The following is a 24,379-nucleotide window of genomic DNA, read 5'->3' on the forward strand; positions in this document are numbered from 1 at the left end:
AATGTTTATTTTCTTTACATGTATTAATGTACTAGGTCAATTATTTTAAATATACTGTATGCGTAAATAATGCAGACAAGAGACATCTTGAGTGGTATTTATTTGACAAAACCCCTGCATGTCAAATTTCTTAAGAAACTTCACATTTTCATTGATATATTCTTTCCAGCAAATAATAATTCAGGCTGATCACTTCAGCGGCTAATCTGAAGTGAAGCATTATAACTCATCATGATCATAGACATTGTATTCCTTGGCAGTTATGAAGCCATCTCCATTGTGATCGCTCTTGTGAAACACATCAGCTACTATAACATCATAGAAAGAGGCATCGCGTTTATTACCACCTTTCTCAAACTCCTTCTTCATATATTCTCTGACCTGGAAGTCAATTAACAAAAGTTAAGTCAATAAAAAAACACAATACCTAGTTTAGTGAAACAAATGCAAAAGCAAACCCTTTATAATGGTACTTAATATGAATATACTTAATATTACTTAGAAACGGTAGAATTTACCCAGACAAATGATCATTTTAACTTATTATCAATTATTAATGTTTCACTTGTCTTCACCTTTTTTGCTTTTTTGGGATATGCGTTAATATAAAATTCTATTTCAAGAAGAGAAACTGCAGGCACTACAGCATTTTACCAGATAAGTATGAATTTATGCCGGTGTTTGTTAAAAAGAGTGGCTGTTTATATTGTAAGGAGTACATCATGTTCTGTATTGTTCAATTGTTTGGTAGTTGTCTGCTTATATTACCAAGATTGATGTGTTTATAGTTACACATGAAAACAGTCACATGCAAGATCACTGAATTAGAGTTTCCACCTACTATTCAGTTGTCCACCTTACACAGCTTATTTATTATATTAACACTATTTTGTGAATATGTATACATACATCTACACAAACCTTTATAAATCACTAAAGATCAGTATTTTCTGTACAAGAAAGAAGAAACTCTCCAATTCTGACAGCAAAGAAGATGGCAGGGCAGGAAAAAAAACAGTGAAGAGCATCTCCAGCAAAACAAATAAGTGGTGAAAACAACATTAAGGTGAATGACAGGGAAGGCTGCTGCTGTGCTGTTCTATCACAAATAAAAACTTCTGCAAAATATTCAAGGCTAATGGTAAGCAGTGTTGCAGTATATGTGAAAAAAGTAGTTCCTTGCAATGATGGACAGAGGTCTGAGACTTAGTAACAATAACACTAGGGCAACTAATCATTTTTTTATACTATGGGGACAGTAAATATACACAAATGATACCCGAGAGAAAACAAATGTTAGCATAAACTAGAAAAGCCACAATTCAACAGTAAGTACAAATAATGAGACACAGAAAAAATAGTATATTAAATATATATTTTGAATATTTCTGAGCTCCAATAAGATAGATAACCAAGTTTTTTTATTCACAAATTGAATTGAATTGCTAAATTCAATTAAAAGAAGCAGTCACCATGCATTATTTAATATAAGAAATTTGCTGTTTTGTTGCATTCTATCAGTTTGTGGCCATAACAAATGTTTTTATTGTGTGCAGTTGCCGTTACTGGTTAACCACAGTTTTTATGCTTTGTTATATTTACTTCCTTCAGCATATCGACTGCTGTTAACATTTTCATAATAAAGGACTATCAGTGAATAAATAATCATTGAGAAATGTTTTAGCAAAAGATATATAGAGTTGGAGATGTTTGTTTCTTAATTTTTTATCAGGCTTATGTCTTCAGTCGTGTTATGACTGTCCCATGCATACTTCACTATGATTAAAAACAGCAGACATTATTCAAATTTAAGATACAAATGTGACTAAAACATTTTCCTATATTTTTAGGAATCAAAAGTGAAAGATTCGACAATCAAAACAGAATAGGATCATTGCTTAAGTTTAATGCAAAGCATGTTGCAATTAGTGACACCTCCTCTGCAGTCTTGCTATACCTCCTGAAGTGAAAAGTTGTATATTTTTTAGAACTCAAGCTTAAATATATTTTAAGGACTTGCGTGTTTTTCCCACAGTTCAAAATGTTGTTGATCTATCAGTGTAACTAAGTAGAAGAAATCGGAATAAGCTTGTGTAATTATTAATACTATTAAGTGGTCCATAAATAATGGCTTTTTCACTTCCTGGGGTCCTGCTGTTTGTGCAGCTTAAGCTTAAGCCCTTTAAGAACTCGCAGCTCGACCCAGAAAATGACTGTGGCTTCCCTCTTCTCTCCTTTCTTTTCTCTTTTTCCTTTGCTTATCTTTTCCAAATCTCTGGTTTCCTTTTTTTCTACTAATTTATTCCTGTTTGTATATTATTATTTGATTTACACAGTTTAAGTACCAAGTCTTTCATGCCATGATGATTGTTCTCATTTATTCATTGTATATGGTACCATGTAATATTCTTTATTTTCCCAGAAAAACCAATAAACAAATTGAACATAAAATATATATCATTCCATGTGAAAGAGCAGTTGCAGCATGCTTAAAACTACCTGCAAAACCTCTTGCCTTTGAAAATTAAAATGATCTGTGTTGGTTAAATGGATTTAACAGGGGTTAACTCTGCATGCCACCATGAACTGTACAAGTAATCAGTATCAATCTGTAAAGCCAATTAAGTCTGGAAATATATTTTGCATGTGGAAAATTGTGCTAACTGATGAGTCATTGAGCCCAGCTGACATGCTTACTGTCTGCATATGACTTTCAACAGAGAAGAAGGAAAACCTATGTTTTTTTAACTTCACCATTTTTACACATCTCCTGCAGAACACCATTCAAAACTTTCCCACCTGCTCTTCATCTTAACAGCTTGAATCTTTTCACTGTGGAATTAACCTTAACTTTTTACATTACTGTTATAGATTATCTCTAATTCTACCGCTAGGGGGTACCGTTTCACCCTTTTATATTTCAAAGCCATGCAAAAGATCAGTGTTTTCAATATACAGTAATTTTTGGGGGCTGAAAATAATTTATTTTAAGAAAGAAACCCATGGGTGAGCTTCTAGTTTACATATAAGTTGTTTGAAATGAAACAGTAAAATATGAACATCCCTAACTTAATGGTTTGCTTTGAAATATACAGTATATATCATTTTAAAGAAATCAGTATCCATGTGTGTGATTCTGAGTCATGTGAAATGCATCATTATGAAGTTTGTTTTATTCATGCTGAAAATGCACTGTTTAAACATACTCATGTATCTGGTTAGTATTTATAGTTAAAGCCTATCCCCTTGTTTACATTCTTGTAAACTTTCCATCCACCCATTTTCTAATTGTTTCATCCAATTCAGGGTCATGGGGAAGCCAGAGCCTATCCCGGCAATCAACAGGCGCCAGGCAGAGTACACCCTGGATACGACTCCAGTCTATCACAGGGCACATACAGACACAACACACTCAGACCAGGGCCAATGTTCCCACTATGTCTTTGATTGTGGGAGGAAACCAGAACACCTGGAGCCCATGCAAACATGGAGAGAACACCCAAACTCCATGCAGATACCACCCCAGGTCTGGAATTGAAGCCAGGATACCTGTGTTGTGATGATGCAATTCTAACCATTCTGCCACCGTGTTGCTCCTAAACTTTCCAATGAAATTAAAAAAAGTACTGTTGATGTTTGCTCCTTTATGTAAGAAAAAATGTTTTTGGCAGCAACGGGTAATTTAGCTCATTCTCTCCTTTAAAACTGGTGTTATGGTTTCATTCACACCTGGTGTTCATTTTGAAATAAGGGACAGTTAAAAGTCTTTCCAGTAAAATGTACTGAACATAAAACGTGATTAATCATCTTACACAAAACAGTTAAATGGAATGTTTCATGTTTCTATGTTTCAACATAGATCTACCAATAATTGACAGCATAGCATATTTTGACATTACATGAATCATCTTATGGTTATAATCAATCTATGCTGATCTATCAGTTTATTAAAAAGCACATTTAAATATGCTGAAAGCATAAGTTAAACCATTTATCTACAAATATTCATGTTAAGATTATTTTATAAATCTCTACATATGTGTGAACACAAATATGTACTATATATTAAATTAATATTAAAACTAACATTTTAAAAGAATATGTATAGTATTAAACATATTCTTTTAAAATGGTAGTTTTAATATTAATAAATGTTAACATGGACACACATGCTAGGGGAACACTCTAATTCAGTAACCGTAAATTACCATTTTGCAATAGTTATGAAAAATTTAAAACACATTCCTAAAACAAATGTAAGCAGACAATTAGCTAATTATTGTCAACAGAAATTCATGACCATGTTCATCAATGAAGCTTCACTTACAAGATTTTCTGTCTATAATTATATTATCTCTACTATCAGGTTATTCATTATATTTAACATTTCTATTTCTATGCACAAAGAACTTGCACATTAATAAATTGCAAAGCCGTTTATTTTGTGACAGACTGAAAAACACAGGTTCTATTTCAGTAAATGGATAAAAATCTAATTTCTGACATTTACTTTGCTTCATAAATGTTTTTTTTTTATAATCTAATCACAGAAGAAAACACTTTTTAAAAAATATATGGACATCATTAGAATTATAACCCTATTTATAATTATGTATTTTTGCGTGCAGTACTTTTAGTCAAGTGCTAATGCCTAGCACCATGCTCCAAAGCTTTGTTAGAAAACTGAAATAATTTACTGTTTAATTCCTAGTCTCCACAATTATCAGAAATGAAAATTAAAGCTCAATGAAGATGTCCTTAAAATTAACTTGAGCTTATATATTTTTTTTTAATGTATCTTGTAATTTTTACAGCCATATGTTTTTGTTTTAACCTCGGACAATAATGCGTATTCATTTCTTTTTTGGATAAGGCCGAGTTATTTTTAAACCCATTTCAAGCATACGTTTCAACCCAGCATGTGATTCTTTATCAGTATCATAATGAAATTAAAATGAGGATAATGCCTAGAGTGAAGTTGCAGCTTTTATAGAAGGATGATGAATAATATTAAAAAATGGGTAAATTACCTCATGCTTAGAGAGAGATCTGTCTTTGTCTAGATCTATTTCCTTGAAAGACTCAATACTGCGGGGTCCTCTTGTTACTGTGTATAGTTCAACCTCGAAGATCACTGTAGCGTTAGGTGGTACATTTTCTGTTTGAAGGGAAAATTGGTTGTAAAATTAGTAAAAATAACTGAAAAGCAAATTTGTATGGTAAGTTTACAAAATATGTTCTTCAATGCATAGAAAACAGGATTCTGTGTCAGTCTTCCTGTCCCTCTTCTGCACCATTCCCAGACTGTAACTATCCTATGGAATGAAACCTAAAACTGTTTAAGGATAGATTGTCTTTTCCAAAATCTCTCCATTTCCAAATATTATGTTTTGTTACATAACAGAGTGCTAAAAGATAGGGTAAATTTGCTTCTGTCTTAGGAACATAATACAAAATTGATCAGAGAGCACTTAATATTATTTAGTCTGTGCTTACATCAGGATGGGGATAAATACCTTGTTCACAATTCTACTGTACATGCAATTAATCCCTAGAAATTATTCATTTTGTAGAGGCACTGGTTTTATTTCATAATCATTGAAATATTACTTTGATATTTTACTTATCATCCTTTCCCAGTGTTGTTATTGTAATTGCACCTCCTATAAGTGTAATGGTATAAAGACTATCCAAACATCTCAAAGCCTGAGATATTTAATTCATTGCTTTTAAATAAAAAAAAACAACACTTTACAAGAGAAAATAATAACCATTTGAACTTTTCCAGCATTTGCTTTGTTAGAGCAGGTAAATCTATTGAATACATTTTTTCACAAAATGTTTTCTAAAAAGATTATTATTAAAGGCAAATGTCTAAAAATGTCCCACAGAGCTTGTGTAGGAGAAGTGCCACATACACCACAGAGGTGTATGTGGCACTTCTCTTCTTTTTAAAAAAACATACCTTTCAAATGCACATGCACTTTCACCCTAGTGTATACCACTTATTCCCACATGCTGACATGCCAAGAGAATGTTGCCTAGAATGTGGTTAAGGAAACGTTTTCTTCAGGAACTGTGTAGAACAAACAACAAATAATAATAAGGCAAGCATAGACAGCGTTAGTACATGCATAGTTATATTAGTAAGCAAAGCTAAAACATCTCCATAATACAAGCAAAATACTATGACCCTTGAAGTGTTTTTTCTTCTTTAACTACTGCAAATGTAATCATTAAAACTGTTGATTCTACTTTTAGTTATATTTTTTATATTTTTCTTTTAGTTAGATTTTTTAGAACAAAAGATGTTGAAGACACCTAGAACTTTCCATATACTGAGACAGACAGTTCAGAAAACCAAACTAGACATTCAGTGTATAGACAGAACTTTAAGCTTATTCCCTGATTATCATGGTGTAAACTCCATTTATCTTAAATTGCATGTTTATAGATAGGAGTAGATTTCCAAAATCCCAGAGAGTCAATACGAAATAAGCTAAATGAGTCAACCATCAAAACAATTTACATTACCCCTGCCAATATCAGGAAGGCAGCCTTTGGTGAAGTTTTTTCCAAATCACCCATCTACTGTAATATACAGGTACAGGTGGTCCCCTATATACAGCAGGGTTAGGGACCATAAAGTCACTATGTATAGCAAAACGTTGTACTGTATACATCTGAAATTTTCCCTGTAAGAACAATATAAATACTGGGACTGTAGGAGCATAAAATGTGCCCATGCGAAGTGGAGTGAAGGTTTTTTACTTTGGAATTAGTGCAAAACAGCTGAGTTAGGAACCGTAAGTTAAAGAATGTGTTTCACTTGTAGCTAGGCAAATACAGTACAGAGGGTCCATTTTAAGGATACGGTATGCTCCTAAATAATGCAACTTTTAACACAATGACTTAGAAAATGGGAATATCCATAATGAATAATGTAATCAGCTTGAAATACTTTCCCAACATACAGTGCAGACTTATGTATATACATTAAATATACCTATAGGCTATAACTGATGAAAAACAATACATAGAATATCTTCATTACTTCTTTCAAATTGTCATCTTCTTGAAACTAATAAAGTCAATTGTTGCTTAAGGGTATATTTTAATGATCACACTTTATCCACTAGTTGGATCAGCGATACTGTATATTGCATGGTGATAAGAACTCAACTTATCAAATGTTGATGCATAATGATTCATAACCTAAGTCATATGTTAACAGTATTGTATACATGACATATTTTTTATTTTAAATTGTCCTTCAAAATATTTTTTCATTTCCAGAACAAAATAATTCATGGACCACATACATTGCTGGCTTTTGGTGCCTTGGAAAATGAATTAAGAGCAGGCAATTTTTTCATTGAGTAACTCAGTTCAATGTCTTAAGTGTGAAACAACCTATAGCTGGGCGACTTATAATGGGGAACATCTGAAACATCCAACTATAACATAGGGGACACAGTAATAAAGTTGTCAATTTTCAGAATTCTTGTACTGGGCTGGATTGAGGCTAGGCAGATCAAAGAGGTTACAATCAAAGAGGCTTCTCCATTGCATTACCTACTGTAGGACAACTATGTTTCTTCATAGAATAAATAATTTAATCAATGACTGTATTCACATCTTTGTGCCCTGCTCAAACAGCTACTAATATCCCACCCATTAAAATATAATACATGTTGTACATCAGGGGTCTCCAAACCTGGTCCTGGAGATGTCCAGTACAGTGAGGTCTTATACTGTATGTTACTCTGGCTTATTTAGTTTGAAAGCCTGGGAACCGAAATTTTAACTGAAATTTGTTCAGTTAAAGGAAACTGATCCTTGAGGACAGACAGGTATTTATGTGCCAAATGATCTCTACATTGTTAAATGAATACCAAGTCACCTGCTTTATTTATCACAATTTGTTTTAAGTCTTTTAATATTACAGTTTTAATAGCTATTTATAAACACCGCTAAATCTGGAGACCCCTATATCCAGACCCACCAGAGCTGAAATTCTACTTTGAGGTACTAATATCTACCATTTTCTTGGTTTTAATTTATTGGATCACTTTTTTGACGTTCCCTGATAAAAGTAAACTGATAGACAGAACATTCTTAAATATGTCTCAACCGATTAATGTGGTGCTTTGATTAGATTTATTTCCCAAATTTCCAATAGACACTTCCCCTATTCCCAAAATACCTTTCCCTTCTTTTCCAAACGCTAGTGAAGGAGGAATGGTCAATCTTCTTTTTTCTCCAGCACACATGCCATCCATCCCTATATCCAGCCCTTTGATCACTTGCCCAACTCCTAATACAAACCATTTAGGGTGCCCCTTGTTGTCACTACGGCTGGAACAAAACACAAAATATTCATTCAATATATCATGTGTTTTTTAATTAAAAAAAACGTTTTCTTTTTAATTTGTTCTTCTGTGTTACAAAAATTCGGTAGTGCACAGCCTGGAGTTATGAAACATCTATGTTGTTGAGGTTGTGTAAAATTCTATGGTGAAAGATTTTTCAAATATTTATACTGTGTTCAATGCACAATTATTTAAATGCAAATTCGTTATTGCATAAAGTGGTCATACATACTAATGTGCTTTTAGTCATTCACATTAAGACGAACAGAAAATTAATCCTAAAATGCAATAGCGTCGCAATCAATTTTATTCAATAATGAAAAAGGATGATTAAACTGTGAATTATTTTTCAATGCTCATTTTTACAGGGCCCAGAGTTTGTTTTGCGACTTACCTGCAGTAAAACTTTGAGCCATCTTTTTCTAAGAGCCCATCATAATGAGCATTCAACATATCTCCTTTCTTGCTCTTCCGCGTACAGTTCTCTGGCATGTGCAAAACTTCTATTTTGACTTCGTCCTCCGGTTTATCAGCAAGTGCATGATCAACAAATAAACTGCACGCCTGCAGGTACAAAATAAAAGCTACAAACAACATTGTGAAAGTTTGATGCATACCGCTCAGTACCTAAGTGAATGCGTGGCATTGCATGACAGAGTTGTGACGTTAACAGTCCAGCCCTTTTACACTCGTTTGCCATCAGCATAGCGGTACTCCTGCCCTATGTATCTGCCGACTTAAACTTAGAACTGACAAAGGGCTTCGAGAAAAGCTTTCCTATGCAATATACAGTACAAGTGGTGTTCCTTGCACTGTATTACAAATGATTATAGTATAAGCTAACAAGATTAATATAAGTAACCTAGATTTCACTGGCGTTTAAATCCTTTTAACAGCGTGTCTGTCCCTTTAAAGCGAAGATCTGCCCACCGTTCTTGGTGATTGGTCATTTCTGTGTCAATCAGGTGTTTTCCTTTCTTTAGGATTAATCCAGGAAGTAAAACTACATGTCAGGGTCAATCAGAGAAAGAGGTTTCTCGGTGTGTGTTATCTGAATTTGCTCATGATGTAGCTTTACAAGGAGCGAGACGATAAGATTATGACTAACGATACCGTTCTGCAGTTCTTAAGGATGTCTCTATCATCTGACTGTAAATTACACCTTAGTAATTGTGGTTTAATAAGGCGATTTTGAATAGTAAATAACAGCTTTTGAAGGAGGGGGTGGGGGGGCATATCTGTATTTCGCTAACAGAATTTCTTTGAATTATGGAAGGAATTTTGTACAAGTGGACTAATTACATCACTGGTAAATATTTATTCCAGTTTTTTGTACGTTTTAATCATCATACGTATTATTATCCAGCAATTATTTCTTGGCCTTCTTAGTTGACCATATCACAGTAGTTAAGCAAAATCATTGCTCTCCGTATTATAAGAATATAGTTCTTCGCACTGAATTGACGCTTAACCCAGGAAAACAAATTCGAATAGAAATAATAACGATACATTATAATAATGAATTTTAATATGAAGTTATTGGTATTACGATAAATATTATTATAGATGTGCGACGTTTTTCAGTTCAGTTGATCATATTTGCAGTTTATAAATTGGAGAACTAGATTCTCAAAGCTGATCTCTATAATTCTGCATCGTTTCTACAACCTTGGCAGCAAACCGAAATCATGAATCTATTAAAAAAAAGTCAATATATATGTTTAAAAATATATATTTGAAAATGTATATGCTTGTTTGTACAACTAGTGATAAGTTTAAATATCTGAATGTGCCTTGATGAACCGTTGAAGACATTTCTAAATTGAGTGCAGGAATGGAAAAAAAAAGTGTCATTTTGTAGTTACTCTAACTTACATTTCTTATTTCTTTAAGGATGGCAGCCACGCTGGTTTGTCTTGGACAATGGAATTCTTTCTTATTATGATTCTCAAGATGATGTGTGCAAGGGCAGCAAAGGAAGTATTAAAATGTCAGTGTGTGAAATTAAAGGTGAGACAAACTATTTCAATACAATACAAGTTTCAGTGGTTAATCTTTATGTGGAGTGAGCAACAAAATGCATGTGCCTTCAACAGAAGCTCCTTAAGTTACTGTATGTTTGCTTAAATAGTTTATCAAAACTGTTGATGAAAAGTTATTTTCAATATAATTTCCCTGGTAAAAGTCACTATATCTAGAAGTGAAGTGTGTTTTTTGTAATAGCAAATATGTTTGTTTTTTTTAATTGTGGAATATGTACCATTCTTGACCTGCAATAAGAATTTTAAAGAACTAAGAGTTTGGGGTGTGCTGGGGGGAGGGGTAGCATTGAAACTAGTCAGAAAATGCAGTTCTGTATTCTCTTCTTTGATGAGCAAACATGGGTCATGCTTATTGTCTGCTAAATGACAGAAGTTGCCATTTTTTTGTCGCTGATAATGATTTGAAATTCCCACTGCAGTACTGTGTCTTGCAAAAGTATTCAGACCCTTACTGTGGTGTCTGGTTTTGTAGTATTACAAAATGATGATTACACATTTTTAAGACTTAGTACTTTATTCAAAACCTGAATGCTGAAACTGCAGACTTCTAAGGGTAATGGAGGTTACAGTAAAAGTCAGCACAAACTAAAAATGGAAAACTGAAATCTGTTGATTACGTAAGTATTTAGATATGTGAACTTTCTGTTTGACGGAAGCAACTTTTTAAGCAATTGCAGCCACAAATCTTTTTGGGCTAGTCTTTACCAACTTTTCACACTGCTCTTGGTTTATGGACAGCAGTTTTTTAAGTCTCTTCAAAGATTCTGAATAGGGTTCATATTAAGACTTTGACTGTGCCTCTCAAAAGTGTTCATGGTCTTATTCTTAAGCCACTCCAGTATAACTTTGGCCTTGTGCTTTGGGTCATTGTCCTGCTTGAAAGGTGAATTTTTCACCCAGATTTAAGTTTGAAGTTTCCTTCTTAGATCTGCCAGTCCTGTCAGTCTGGTCAAGCATACTGTACCTACTTCCCGCTGAGAAGCAAAGCTACAATCTAATAATAATAATTATTATAATAATTGCTTACACTTATATAGCACTTTTCTGGACACTCCACTCAAAGCACTTTACAGGTAATGGGGACTCCCCTCCACCACCTCCAATGTGCAGCATCCACCTGGATGATGCGACGGCAGCCATAGTGCGCCAGAACGCTCACCACACACCAGCTCTCAGTGGGGAGGAGAGCAGAGTCATGAAGCCAATTCATAGAGGGGGATTATTAGGAGGCCATGATTGGTAAGGGCCAATGGGAAATTTGGCCAGGACGCCGGGGTTACACCCCTACTCTTTTCGAGAGACGCCCTGGGATTTTTTTTTTAATGACCACAGAGTCAGGACCTTGGTTTTACATCTCATCCGAAGGACGGCGCCTGTTTACAGTATAGTGTCCCCGTCACTATACTGGAGCATTAGGACCCACATGGTCCGCAGGGTGAGCGCCCACCTTCTGGCCCCACTGACACCTCTTCCAGCAGCAACCTTAGTTTTTCCCAGGAGGTCTCCCATCCAGGTACTGACCAGGCTCACACCTGCTTAGCTTCAGTGGGCTGCCAGTTGTGAGTTGCAGGGTGATATGGCTGCTGGCCTTTAGATCAGAAAGCTCCAATTTTAACTTGTCTATCCACAGACCTTTTTGCCAGATTTGCAGTATAACTGCTGTATGTGCTTTGTTGCAAACCCCAAACATTTGAGATTTTTTTATCAGTTCTATGAGTCCCCTTTGTGGCGCAAACAGGATGTTGTTTATAGGAATGAAACTGCAAGCACTGCAGTTCTTGCAGTGATTTCATTCTTTTAATAGAATCATCATAAACGTAATTAATTTCTAGTAATTACTCGACAGTACTGACTCTTGCTTTTTTTGCTTCTTCAAACTAGTCCACCCTACTGATAATACAAGACTGGAGCTGATCATACCGGGAGAGCAGCATTTTTATGTGAAAGCTGTCAATGCTGCCGAAAGACAAAGGTGGTTGGTGGCTCTTGGAAGTTCAAAGGCGTGTTTGACAGATACCAGAACCAAAAAAGAAAAAGGTAATGTAATAAAACAATAACCATAACACTGAATAATACTCAAAAGGAATAACTTGGCATATATGCATTCATAAATATGATCACCATAGTTTATCAATGTAGATACTACCTAAAGAATGTATATTGAAAAATGCATATAAAAATCCTCTTTGCTGTGCATTAGCAAGTATTTACACCATTTGTATAATCCCAGCTAATGTTAATGAGCGTGTTTGGGACCATTTCTAATCGGAAATGGTTCACAGTTTGTGAAGCTGTTCTGTGAGTTTCAATCAAAATGGATTGAAGTAGACAAAATACAAAATGTTTTCTCCATCAGAACCTCATAGGTGAAAGCTTTTTTAGACATAGACCAAACTATGATAAAGGTGATGAATAATGAATATTATTCATTTGGTTTAGTTTATTTTGGTTTTGTAGTAGTTTAAAAAAAAAACTGCTCAGACTGCTTGAAACTTGGTGTTGGGCTACATTAAGGTACAGAAACTCAAATTATTTTAGATTTCATGTTATTTTTTACATAAATAGTGCAAAAAGTATAAGGATGCTAGCTAAAAATGTTTTACTTTATAGTAACACAGTGAACATGACCTTAAAATTACACTTTCAATAAGGCTAAGTAAGCTATACCTTTATAGAATATTATACATAGAGGTGTAAGGTTCTTCTAAGAAAAATTAATTCTGCTTTATATGGACATTGTAAATTACCCTGGATAAGGACGTTTAGATATCACTAGACTAGACAAAACTACTAACTTGTACATATGAGTTATAATTTGGTGAAATTTATCATTTTGATGCAAAGAAATGGTACATATACAATAATCAGAACAAATTGCAATTGTAGCACAAGCAGTGAAAAGCTTTATTAGACTTATCTTAAGTTTTTGTTAATATTTCAAGAGAGGTTTCAAGTTGCAACTGTGAATATGTCCTTAAGAGTTTGGATTATGAAAGAAATCCCAAACCTTTAGGTAAGGTTATATAGATATGTTTTGAAAGTTGAGGAATGATGGTTAAGTTTTGAATTTTAAAACGCTACCAGTATTTCACTGTTTTTCAGACCTTAGAGTTTTCATTGTTATAGTTGTTGTTCATTGAAAATAAAAGTTGTCTAAAAACATGATTTGGTTGTTTACAGTGGCAGTATTTATTATTCATTAATTCCTGATTGATTTATTGTACACAAACTAAGGTTTATATATTGTAAATGTTGTAAAGGCAGCATAAAGCTGGCAACACATCCCTGGGTTTGTACCAAAAACATTAAGGCGATTATTTTTTTGGTGATCCTTTTGACTTTTGAACTACAACTTAATAAACTGAAATTTATTTATTTATTTAATTTCTTAAATATCCATTGCTCATTTAAAATTTTCACATTTTTGAAGTATGTTAAAAATGTTGGTATGGTGTGGTAAAACATGTTTAGTGAAAAAACAATTAGCTGTGAACTAAGATATTAAAAAGAACTATAAAAGGCTGATTAGCTTACAGCGAATATATAATACATCATTTTCGCTCTTCAATTTAGAAATTGGTGAAACTACGGAGTCCCTGAAAACGAAGATGTCCGAACTGAGGTTGTACTGTGATTTATTGATGCAGCAAGTCCATACAATACAGGAATCGGTTGATCAAGAAGCAAACAACACACCACCCAGCATTGAGGTAATGCTTACACTCTGCCATCTCTTTATCCAGTTGTCACCATAGGAGAGTACAGTGACCATAGAGTAACCACGTGTACTGTATCTGTTGTATTATTGTGCTTCTAGAACATGAATGAAGCCTCTTCTTTATTGAGTGCCACTTGTAATACTTTCATTACAACACTGGAGGAATGTATGAAGATTGCAAATGCCAAGTTCAAGCCAGAAATGTTCCAGCTGAATCCATCAGACCCTGTGGTCTCTCCTGTTTCTCCGTCTCCTGTGCAGATGGTTCGGGTACAGTTAAACATCTTGTGTATTAACAGTACAGTACCTTAAGGTTGCTTGTTTGTATGTTGTTCTTTTGTTATAGTGTTTGTTTTTCTCGGTACGTATTTAAATAAATTTGTTTTGTCTTGTCCAGTGATAATCTGTATATAATCCTGTGCAGGATTTATATTCAGATATGGCTAGACAAGACAAAACTATAATTTTTGTCTTGTGTTATAATGTGTTATAAAAGTGTTATAATTTGGTTAAATTTATCATTTTAATGCAAATAAATGGTACATTGAGCATTTTGAGCATGAGACATTTTTTTTTTATTTTCTGTTGTTTTTTTCCCCAACTGTTTTTCAGATGAAGCGTTCCATTAGTCATCCTGGCACCTACAATTTTGAAAGGTATGTTGTTAGCAGTCTTATCCAGTTCTAAAACTGCAGCAGTCTAGCAAAAACTATAATCAGGTTGAAAAAAATAGTTGATTGTAAATAAAGCCTGTAGGCAGAGAGGGAAGTGACGTCTAAGGAATGAGTGTTAAAGGTCAACTGTAAAGGTCAAGTTCTGTACTACACTGCCAGGAGTTCATATATTGTACTGTCTAAAAAAAACTATACTGTTCAAACCCTTAAAAGTGTCAGTTAGGATGGGGTATAACATTGTGATTGTTTACAATAATAGCCAGTTATTTTTTTTTATTGAGTGGCTTATAATTTGATAGACATTTCAAATGCCCACAAGCTTTTTTTGCTATTATTATTATTAAACCCTGTGTTTTGCATTTGTTTCAATCTCTTTATTTAGGATTAATTGTAGGGCCAATTAAAATATTGGGGCAAGGGGATATAATCCCAATAAATTCTGTATTTGACGCACAGTATCAGTATTTATCTTCGTTTTGTTACCACGTTTAAGAAAAATAAACTCAGAATGGTAGCAGTTGTAACGTGAAGGCACAGCTGCCACTTGATTTAGTGCAGTATTATTGCAATGAAGTGTTATATTTGACAATATTAACTGCTATACACTGATATATCTATCCAACACTGTTCAACACATTTATTAGTGCAATTATTTCAGATGTTCCTGGGATGAGGACGTGGCTACTTATTTGACAGGACTTGGAAATCAGTGAAAGCTCCCCTTATTTTAATGTAATAATAAATGATGATGTGCTGCTGGCAAACATCCAGTCAGTCTTATGTTATTTCCTGTTCCTGTTTCTAAGTATTTTCTGGAATTGCAGTTGAATTATCTAGTTCATTGGTAAAAGGGAAGAGCCACTTTCTACCCCACATCAGTTTAATACTGCTGATTTGGTTCCAGAACTGTTGCAAAACATGTAATGATATAGCACACAATGTTATTCTTTTTATTCATGAAATAGACCTTATTGACTTAAACTAGTTGTGGACTGACATTTCAACTGTTACTGTTACAAATTTCCAAGTTGGAATGCACTTGAATTTAATTTTCTCTGCAAGAAAGTATTAAAGATATGTGAAATGAATGTTTATAACATCAAAGGATTCTCTTTGCAGGACAAGCCACTCACCAAAGGAATCTTTACCTTCACTTCAGCGCTTATCACACAGAAGAACTAGAACTTATTCAGATACTGAATCACACAGTGATAGTTGCACTGAAGATCCAGACAGTAAGTGACACATTTCAGTATTTCACATTTGCTATCTGTGGACTGTTCCACATGTACACTGGAATAATGTGTTCCAAATTAATTCCAGAGAAGACACAAATTGAAAATAACAAGAGCCCAAATTGACCAAAATAAAATGTCCAGATTTGTAAGTTTGAGGGGAAATCGGTATTTTTAATCCTCCAATGCCAGTGAGCTATCATTCCATACCTTTGCAAACTATCATACAAGAAATGCAGTCCCCTAAACATGATTTTGAAATAAACATTTGCAAAACAACAACATAATAGATTTATAAATTTGTAATACTTAAAGTAGAAAACCAGTCATGTAGGTTTACAGTTTGGCCAAATCACTTGTGCTTCACAATATTTTAAATGTCACTTTTGATAATGTAGTATGGATTTTTAAACAGCTTCACATTTGTGTTATTTATTTAATACTATTAGTTACTTATTTGATATTAAACTTTTCAGACTGTTTTCACTCAGGTCCAGTGTTTTTATGACAATGATTTACTAATTATGTTTATAATGTATGTTGTTGAGTTTTTCAAGCATTTATATGATTCTGAAACAGTTTCGGTGATATTTAAATCTGAATAAATAGAATTAAAAAAATCTTACAACCATTTTACTGGAGATGCTACTTTTTGTTGTTCACCTAAAAATTGAAATTCAAAAATTAGACTCCTCGAAACCAGTCAACCATTGGACATTTTAGGGTTCGTTATGCTTGACATTTTTATCTGGTTTTTCTTATCATCTGCTTCTGTTTCCTCCTTTTAGAAGTTATCACCTAATACAGTTTAGATTTAAATGATTGAAATTAACTTAATTGCTTCCCAGATTTTAAAAGGGTTAACCTGTTTTTAGCAAATGGTAATTTTGCTCCTATACTTAAACAACTTAATGTTAAGTGCTGTTGCAAAATCAAACTTGTTGGCATAAACATTGTTTGAAAAATGTAAAGCATTTTTAATAACTGATAAAAAGTTCAGTCTTTTCTTTTTTTTTTCCCAAAGGGACAGTACAGTGTTCCAAAAACAGTGTAAATGGAGATTTTGCTCCCACGACCATCCCAGAAGAAACCAGCATGGGCTCGAGGAAAATATCAGAGACGGATAGTCCAATTTTGGCATTATCTTCCTGAAAATAATAGAAGCCTGTAGTCTTAACTTTTTACACAGAAATTGCTATGCAATCACTGCTGGCATTGCATTACTTGCATTGTGGGAAGTACTGTATTATTTCCTGTAGAAGGATTTATTTGCACTTTAACGAATAATGTAAAAAAACTGAATCCTTATTTTATTGTTGTTTGTATTTCTCTAAGTATTTTTTTTTATCAATTCGCCTGAATAATATGTGAAGGCTGTAATGCGAGTTTATAATAATGATGTTAAATATTCCAAACAAATTAAGCTTGTATATCTCTAAAGGTCTGTCAGACAGCTAAATTACTTCTTGTGTACTGGGAAAAAATAACCTTAACACAGAGGTTTGGTGAATGTGCCAAGGACCAATAAATAATATCTAAATGGTGGACTTTGTTTTTGAAGTTTCATGATTCAGTTTGCTGTTTTTGAAGTTTAATATTCTCTTTGATACTTGCTTTAGGTATTTAAGGTAAGGACAGTTTTTACCTTTATCAATGTTGGTCATGTGCAGGATTACAAGTAATCATAATCATGTTATGTGACAAAGATTTAACACTTAAAAACCCTCACTAATAAATATATATTTTTTAATATCAGCCATGGTAGTATAGGGAGGCTTTCTGTTACTAAGATTCTTACAACTGTATGTGTTTCTATTTGTATTTTAATCTAAGTAAAAAGTGATTTTTAGTTACTGATTTCACTTTTAAGATGTTGATAGACCACTAATCACTAATAAAGCACATTTTGAGGTTATATTTCAGTTCAACAGTTGAGACATGAAAAAAGTAATCTGAAAGAAACAGACAGTTCTGACTATATACATTTTGAAACATGCAAGGAAGCAGTGAAACGGCCTGTACATTGGACTGGTGTCAATTTTTTAATGAGGAGTATAGATGCTTATATATTACTTTCATTATTTGTCTTAATATGCTAGAATGCATTCATCTGTATTATTTTCCATAGTTAATGATATTAATTTTGTTGGATAAATAAGATGTCAGTACTCTTAAAGGAGGTTTGAAGTTAGTCTCTGAAAAAACGGCAGTCTGTTGAATCGATTTTGCAGTATCTGTCACACTTCAAGATCCCGTAAGACCTACAAGAGATCAAACACTTTTCAGTATAAATTTAGCACTGCACTCATGCATATATTGTACGGTACATTTGAGACTCAAAGAAGTGGTTTACATAACAGTATAGATTAACAATAGTCTGAATTGTCCTGAAACCTTGACTGTGCTCCTCAGTGTCACATGAATTTTACTAAATCATGTATGCATGAAAGTTTGGGGTTCACAGTATAAACATTGACCAGATCTAGTACAGCAGCCAGCAGCCATATCACTCTGCAGCTCACAACTGGCAACCCACTGAAGCTAACCAGGTGTGAGCCTGGTCAGTACCTGGATGGGAGACCTCCTGGGAAAAACTAAGGTTGCTGCTGGAAGAGGTGTTAGTGGGACCAGCAGGGGGTGCTCACCCTGCGGTCCATGTGGGTCCTAGTGTCCCAATATAGTGATGGGGACACTTTATTGTAAACAAGCGCTGTCCTTCGGATGAGATGTAAAACTGAGGTCCTGACTCTCTGTGGTCATTAAAAAATCCCAGGGTGTTTCTCGAAAAGAGTAGAAGTATAACCCCAGCCTCCTGTATCGTATCCCATCCCAATCGTGTCCTTTTTTCAATTAGAAATTATATATTTGCATTTTTGAAGTGAATATTTCTAATCAAAACTTCAAAACTCAAACTGAACATTATACTGGGTGTAAGAGGTCAAGAAGCAGTAACAATATAATAAGACCTCATTTCTTAATACTGAGACAGTTGTAGTGTAAAAGGCCATGTTGCAGAATATCAGATGCCACAATGGACATTCCCTATGAATCATTGTGTAGTACAATGTCCTGAAACATAGTAATTCAAACAAACCCAAGCTACATGGATACTTAAAGGATTTAGAGGCCTTCTTTATGTACCAATAAACAGCATACAATCTTCTACATTTGTTTTACATTTAATGCCGGAATAGGAGTGGTGTATTGTAGAGCCCAAGGTACATGACCATGCTGAATTTGGTGGGTATCAGTTTCATTTAACAGTAAAAACCAATGCTGTAGCCAAGTATAGCTGTAGATGTTACTGGCAGTAAGGCAGGATTACTGTAAATAAACTGCTGTCTGTAGAATAGGTCATCTGCTTGGAGTAAAATATTTGCCAAAAATAGTTAAAGAGCAAAATGATCCTAAGTATTGCTAACATTAGATATTAAATCAATGAAGTGTGAAGACTATCCATCAGCCACTGTAGGCATATACTGCTTACACTATACTATCACTGCCGGCATTTTTAAAACTTGTCTAAAGACCTACATTATCTTTGCACTCAAGCTTAACAATATAGTTTTAGTTTTCTTAAATCAGTATGACCTGGCTTATTTAATACAAACAACAGTGACATAAACCAAGCATGGCAAACATCTTCAAATCAAAGAAAAAATTACCCTAGTTGTTCATGCAAGAATAGTACATGCTGTTTTCTTTGTTGTTGTTTTTTTAATTGTGAACTCAACAGGTAAATCTAGATAGTATTTCAAGTAAAGAAGAAATTTCAATTTATACAGCTATGTTAATAAAGACTGATACAAGTTCATTTTAATATAATGCTTTATCATCTGGTAAAATGTTCATACCCTGGCAAGTAAGAGGCGCATGTAAGTTGTCCTAAATCAAGTTGGTCACATTCTTCTACTCCCACGTGCCTGTGGCCATCTCCACAGAAAGCATTCAAACAGTCTAAAATCCAACCCCCCCCACCCCCAGAAAAAGACATTAAGACAATAGTACTTTTAAATTACCTGTGATCTAAAAACATTAAAATAACTTTCTTATATAAAGAGTGGTAAAAATAATTATTTCCTTTATAAAATGGTTTCACGTTATTTAATTTTCATCTTCATGCATTTCACTCCATATAATATATTCGTAGTTATTTTAGTTTTAACTTCAGTATATTCATATATGCATTGCTATGCAAAGGTCTTAGACATCTTACACACAATCATGAGTTTGATTACATCAGCATTTCACTTAAAGCCTAACCATAATTTTCTACTACTGTAAGAAACATTGTTACTAATATAGTTTTTTGGCTCAGAAAAAACGTCATTAACATTTTGTTCGTAAGACTTCAATAAACTAAAAGGCTACTTTTTGTATTTTAAAATACAAATTTGTATTATATTATTATATTTGTTATATTTATCCTTCTTCATTGTAGGTATGAATAAATCTGGAAGGCTGTTTACATCAATAGTGAAAGCACTATTGATATCAGTGCTCAGACGTACTGGTTATTTTTTTTGTTCTTTTTATTGTCACTTACTTATACAATTGTCAGATTCATCCTGGTTTCCATCATCACACTCTTCCCCGTATTCTGAATGAAGAACACCATCCCCACAGAACTGATGAGAATCTGGTAGATATGCCTAAGGCATAAATAGAGATAAATTTAGAGATATATTTTATTCTGCTACAAATATTTATTTTGTGATGAATATATATTTTTTCATTTACAAAGTTGGATTTATGTTTGGAAGCTCTTTAGTGTTAGAAAAATATTCATGATGCTTTAAATGATTGGTTAAAGCAAATAGAGATTATTAGTGAACCTTGATTAAAAAAATAACCAAACAATTATGATGGCAGTTGCTATCTGTCCTCACCAACGTTTCAGCTAATGTTGCTTCTGTATCATAATTGCTTACATACAGTACCTGCACTTTGATCCACCCAGCTTCATTGTAGACATATAAAGTGCGAGTATCTCTTCTTAGGACCATCACATTTTTTGGTTTTATGTGGGACAGCTCCTCTTCATTGTTCACAATATATATCTATGCATAAGAAAGCGTTTGATAGAATAAGTCAACCGTTTTAAAATTAGATATGTGGTCTAGTAGTACCACCATATTGATTACATTACATTGATTACTATTTATTTTAGTATTTACGTAGTTCAATTATTTTCAGCTAGATTAATTTATTGGCCATAAAGATAAGGCTGTTGGATATATGTTGGGATAATTGGACTTTTTTCCATTTAAATTGATGACTTCACAATATTCTCTTCAGCACGCAGTCCCAGTTAAGCCGATATCAGGAAATAAGCATTCATGCTAAAAAGAACTAGTACAATGAGGTGTTGTTATTAAGATTTTATAAGTTCATTTAATATACTGTTTACACAAAACCTTCTATAACTAAAAAGTGTGAGAAATAATACTCACAGATGAAATATCAATATATTCTGAGTTATTCACTGCTTGATGAATATTTTGCTTCACACAGGTACATTTCTCTGTAAGGCCAGGATGACCTTTTTCTCCCTTTGGTCCAGGTACAATATGAACTAGTAAATCAAAGAACATGGACAATTTGGATGGTATTCAATCAATTATAAAAACAATAAGATGATTTAGCATGAACATTTTATAATGAATGAATAGTGCGTTCCTCTGAGTTATACAATTCTGTAACTCGCCATACCAATATTTATTAATATTACTTATAGGAAAATCCAGACAGCCATCCATTTTCTAACCACTTCTTCCAATCCAGGTTTGCAGGGGAGCTGAAGCCAGCAAGCAACATGCACACTGCAGGACATACCCTGGATGGGACGCCAGTCCATCACAGGGAAGACACAGACTTACAATTTAACTAACAACTTAAGAAGCCAATTTGCCTACCAGTATGTCTGTGGGCTGTTGGGGGAAACCAGATCACCTGGAGGAAACCCATGCAAACACAGGGAGAACATACAAACTCCATGCATATAACACCCCAGGTCCAGAATTGAACACAGGGCCCCATTGCTGCAAGGCATTACATAGAAACAGGGGTACTGACCTGGTCCTGGTAATCCAGGTCGTCCAGGTGGGCCACGGGCACCTGTAGGACCCACAGGCCCCGTGATCCCAGGAAGGCCAGGGTCACCATTTATTCCCTATTGTACATTGTGTAGGTGGGAAAAGCAAAAATATGGAACAAAGTGTTGGCTGTGTAAGATATAGAAATTTATTAAGAAATACGCTTATTTCTTATGAGCAGGTACACACAATGCTGTGCTTGTATCCTGAAGCTTCTTTGGAAACAGGAGAAATATATGTGTCGATATAACCAAAACATTATTCCTTCATAAGTCACTTATTTTAGGGTTTAATCCATTTTAATGAATTACCAAGCAAAAGTAAAAATAGAACAAAGAATTAAAGACAGCAGTCACAGCTCAAGATGGCTTCCATATGAAAATGTGTTTTCTCTGTTGTTACTGCTGTTGTTTCTGCATGAAAAGGTATTGCACAAACACAACATAGTTACTGTTGCCTTTTTACATTGTTCATACCAAATACTATTTAATTATTAAAAATAATATACAATTTGGGTATTTCAGGAAAACCAGAAACTAGATTTTTTTATTTTGAAATGCAATATATCTCATTTAAAATGTCTTCATGCCATTTCAGTCAATCCACCCATTTTAATCACCATTTAGTCCAATACAGGGTTGGTGTACAGAGCCTTCCCATGTAGTTAAGAGGCATACCCTGGATTGGATGCCAGGAAATCACAGGGCTTCAAAGGGTCAATATCCTCCAGGGTTACAGGAGGTCAATTTTGACTCTTATCCTAGACAAAATCTCTTTGGACTGTGGGTGGGATCCAGCACATTAGGAAAAATCCCTGTGAGACAGCTCATGACCCCATGGCCCCATTTTTTTCATTTCAGGATCTCAAAGGTTTCTGTTCTGTTTTTGATTATTATTATTTACAAGGCATATTTCTATTCTACCTACAGCCAGCCCCTGGCACCGCATGCAGTGTGGTAACATGAGTACATTATTACTGTTTATCATCAGGTTTAAATGTTGATATATTTAACTAACAATTCACAAATATAAATGTGCTTACTGATAATCCTCTTTTTCCTGGTATTCCTCTCGGGCCTTCTGATCCATCTAAGCCAACATTTCCTCTTGGCCCTATACCACCCTGAATGCATTCCATAACAAATATTTTAAATAGCACGATATTTATATGCAACAGCAGGTGAACAAAAACAATTTCCCCTACTAAGTATTTCAACAGATCATGCATGGAAATCAAAGATAAGAATGAAAAAGTGTTAGTTAAAAGCCATAAGAGTTACGGCTCTCAAATTGTATTAGTAAAGATGTAAAAGAAATATTTACTTTCTTTCCATGTATTGAAATAAAATAACCTATTAACTTAATGTTCGTCCATCTTTATTCATGGAAACTATTCTATGTCATCCACTAAACTTATGTTGCTGTCAGAATATAAAAACATACTATTGAATTTCCATCCTACCTGTAAAAATCTAAACAATCACAATATACAGTGATTCCAAACTTCACAAAAGAAAAATAATGTTTTAATCTTCTTGAAATAGGAAAGAGTTCATAGGAAAAAGCATTTGTCCAACTTGATATGGGCAAGTATAGTAGCAAAAAAAAGAAAATACGTGTAGTAGAAAACAAAATACATGTATGATTGTGGAGATTTGATTAACCTTATAGCCAATAGGTCCAGAATATCCAGGAGAACCCTACAAAGTAAAATAAATATTTTTAAGAAGAAGCAGAATGTATTAAAAGTGATTAAAATGCTGTAAATACTGTGAAGATATTACCTTTTCACCAGGAGTTCCCTTTTTACCCTTTATTCCTTTTTGTCCCTGGTGAACACATCAAATATGTTTATTATAATTTGGAATAGGGAGTTTCAGAATGAAAACTGGCTTAGTAAATGCAATTACAAAAAGTAAAGTAAATGCTTACTTTATCACCTTTCTGTCCCTGTTGCCCCTGAAAATAAATTTTAATAATCAGTTAAGCAAAGTTATGTACTGTAATCTTTCTAGACTTACAAATGCAAAAATAACTTGTCTTGCTTACCTTTATTTTTCCTCGCATTCCTTTTTCTCCTGAAATACCAACCCAGCCTCTATTCCCTTTCTCCCCCTTTTATATAGAAAAGAAAGAAAGAGAAGCAAAACAGAAACTCTTTATAAGCTATGCACAGAGCAATTTTATGTATTGTGTTAATCTCTTTATCCATATTGATTAATTCAAAGAGATTTCATTTACAG

At 33.9% G+C, this 24,379-nt stretch overlaps 3 protein-coding genes across 9 annotated transcripts in view; 1 reads left to right on the forward strand and 2 right to left on the reverse strand.

Annotated features, from left to right (window-relative positions):
- Positions 1-20,684, reverse strand: fkbp7 (FKBP prolyl isomerase 7). 2 transcript variants are annotated; one of them, XM_088931068.1, is made up of 5 exons: positions 20,588-20,684; positions 8,767-8,936; positions 8,207-8,358; positions 5,031-5,158; positions 1-381 (listed from the first exon to the last, which is right to left on the reverse strand). In XM_088931068.1, the coding sequence occupies exons 2-5, from the start codon at positions 8,862-8,864 to the stop codon at positions 220-222; spliced, it is 540 nt and encodes a 179-aa protein (XP_088787194.1). In that variant the 5' UTR covers positions 8,865-8,936; positions 20,588-20,684; the 3' UTR covers positions 1-219. The 2 variants fall into 2 exon arrangements, with proteins under 2 accessions (XP_088787194.1, XP_088787193.1); XM_088931067.1 differs by lacking the exon at positions 20,588-20,684 and having other exon boundaries at positions 8,767-8,998.
- plekha3 (pleckstrin homology domain containing, family A (phosphoinositide binding specific) member 3) lies at positions 9,360-17,586 on the forward strand. 3 transcript variants are annotated; one of them, XM_088931064.1, is made up of 8 exons: positions 9,360-9,681; positions 10,266-10,382; positions 12,296-12,451; positions 13,988-14,124; positions 14,232-14,402; positions 14,745-14,788; positions 15,926-16,041; positions 17,066-17,586. In XM_088931064.1, the coding sequence occupies exons 1-8, from the start codon at positions 9,642-9,644 to the stop codon at positions 17,191-17,193; spliced, it is 909 nt and encodes a 302-aa protein (XP_088787190.1). In that variant the 5' UTR covers positions 9,360-9,641; the 3' UTR covers positions 17,194-17,586. The 3 variants fall into 3 exon arrangements, with proteins under 3 accessions (XP_088787190.1, XP_088787191.1, XP_088787192.1); XM_088931065.1 differs by having other exon boundaries at positions 14,232-14,396; XM_088931066.1 differs by lacking the exon at positions 14,232-14,402 and having other exon boundaries at positions 9,364-9,681.
- LOC148821918 (uncharacterized) overlaps positions 14,451-24,379 on the reverse strand; it is a 16,307-nt gene continuing 6,378 nt past the window's right edge. The window contains exons 8-18 of one of the 4 annotated variants that reach the window (XM_088931061.1): positions 24,186-24,251; positions 24,069-24,095; positions 23,921-23,965; positions 23,801-23,836; positions 23,179-23,259; positions 22,117-22,213; positions 21,495-21,616; positions 20,982-21,101; positions 20,588-20,693; positions 19,896-19,998; positions 14,451-14,773 (exon numbers count right to left, since the gene is read on the reverse strand). In XM_088931061.1, coding sequence (XP_088787187.1) covers positions 14,758-14,773; positions 19,896-19,998; positions 20,588-20,693; positions 20,982-21,101; positions 21,495-21,616; positions 22,117-22,213; positions 23,179-23,259; positions 23,801-23,836; positions 23,921-23,965; positions 24,069-24,095; positions 24,186-24,251 — 819 coding nt within the window. In that variant the 3' untranslated portion in view covers positions 14,451-14,757. Of the gene's footprint in view, positions 14,774-18,064; positions 18,303-19,895; positions 19,999-20,587; positions 20,694-20,981; positions 21,102-21,494; positions 21,617-22,116; positions 22,214-23,178; positions 23,260-23,800; positions 23,837-23,920; positions 23,966-24,068; positions 24,096-24,185; positions 24,252-24,379 lie in introns of those variants that run through there. The other 3 variants (XM_088931059.1, XM_088931060.1, XM_088931062.1) reach the window with 3 other exon arrangements.

Source organism: Atractosteus spatula, chromosome 13 (genome assembly GCF_055471065.1).
Source record: "Atractosteus spatula isolate fAtrSpa1 chromosome 13, fAtrSpa1.hap1, whole genome shotgun sequence".
NCBI lineage: Eukaryota > Metazoa > Chordata > Actinopteri > Semionotiformes > Lepisosteidae > Atractosteus > Atractosteus spatula.

What these genes read in the sequence shown, in the direction of transcription:
- fkbp7 (XM_088931067.1), bottom strand. Translation starts at nt 8,987, where the DNA reads ATGCATCAAACTTTCACAATGTTGTTTGTAGCTTTTATTTTGTACCTG. An exon ending in GGCTCAAAGTTTTACTGCAG is followed by an intron (nt 8,359 to 8,766) that starts GTAAGTCGCAAA and finishes GTTTTGTTCCAG; the next exon opens with CCGTAGTGACAACAAGGGGC. An exon ending in GTTTGGAAAAGAAGGGAAAG is followed by an intron (nt 5,159 to 8,206) that starts GTATTTTGGGAA and finishes CCCTTCAAACAG; the next exon opens with AAAATGTACCACCTAACGCT.
- plekha3 (XM_088931064.1), top strand. Translation starts at nt 9,642, where the DNA reads ATGGAAGGAATTTTGTACAAGTGGACTAATTACATCACTG. An exon ending in GTCAGTGTGTGAAATTAAAG is followed by an intron (nt 10,383 to 12,295) that starts GTGAGACAAACT and finishes TCTTCAAACTAG; the next exon opens with TCCACCCTACTGATAATACA. An exon ending in TTGCACTGAAGATCCAGACA is followed by an intron (nt 16,042 to 17,065) that starts GTAAGTGACACA and finishes TTTTTCCCAAAG; the next exon opens with GGACAGTACAGTGTTCCAAA.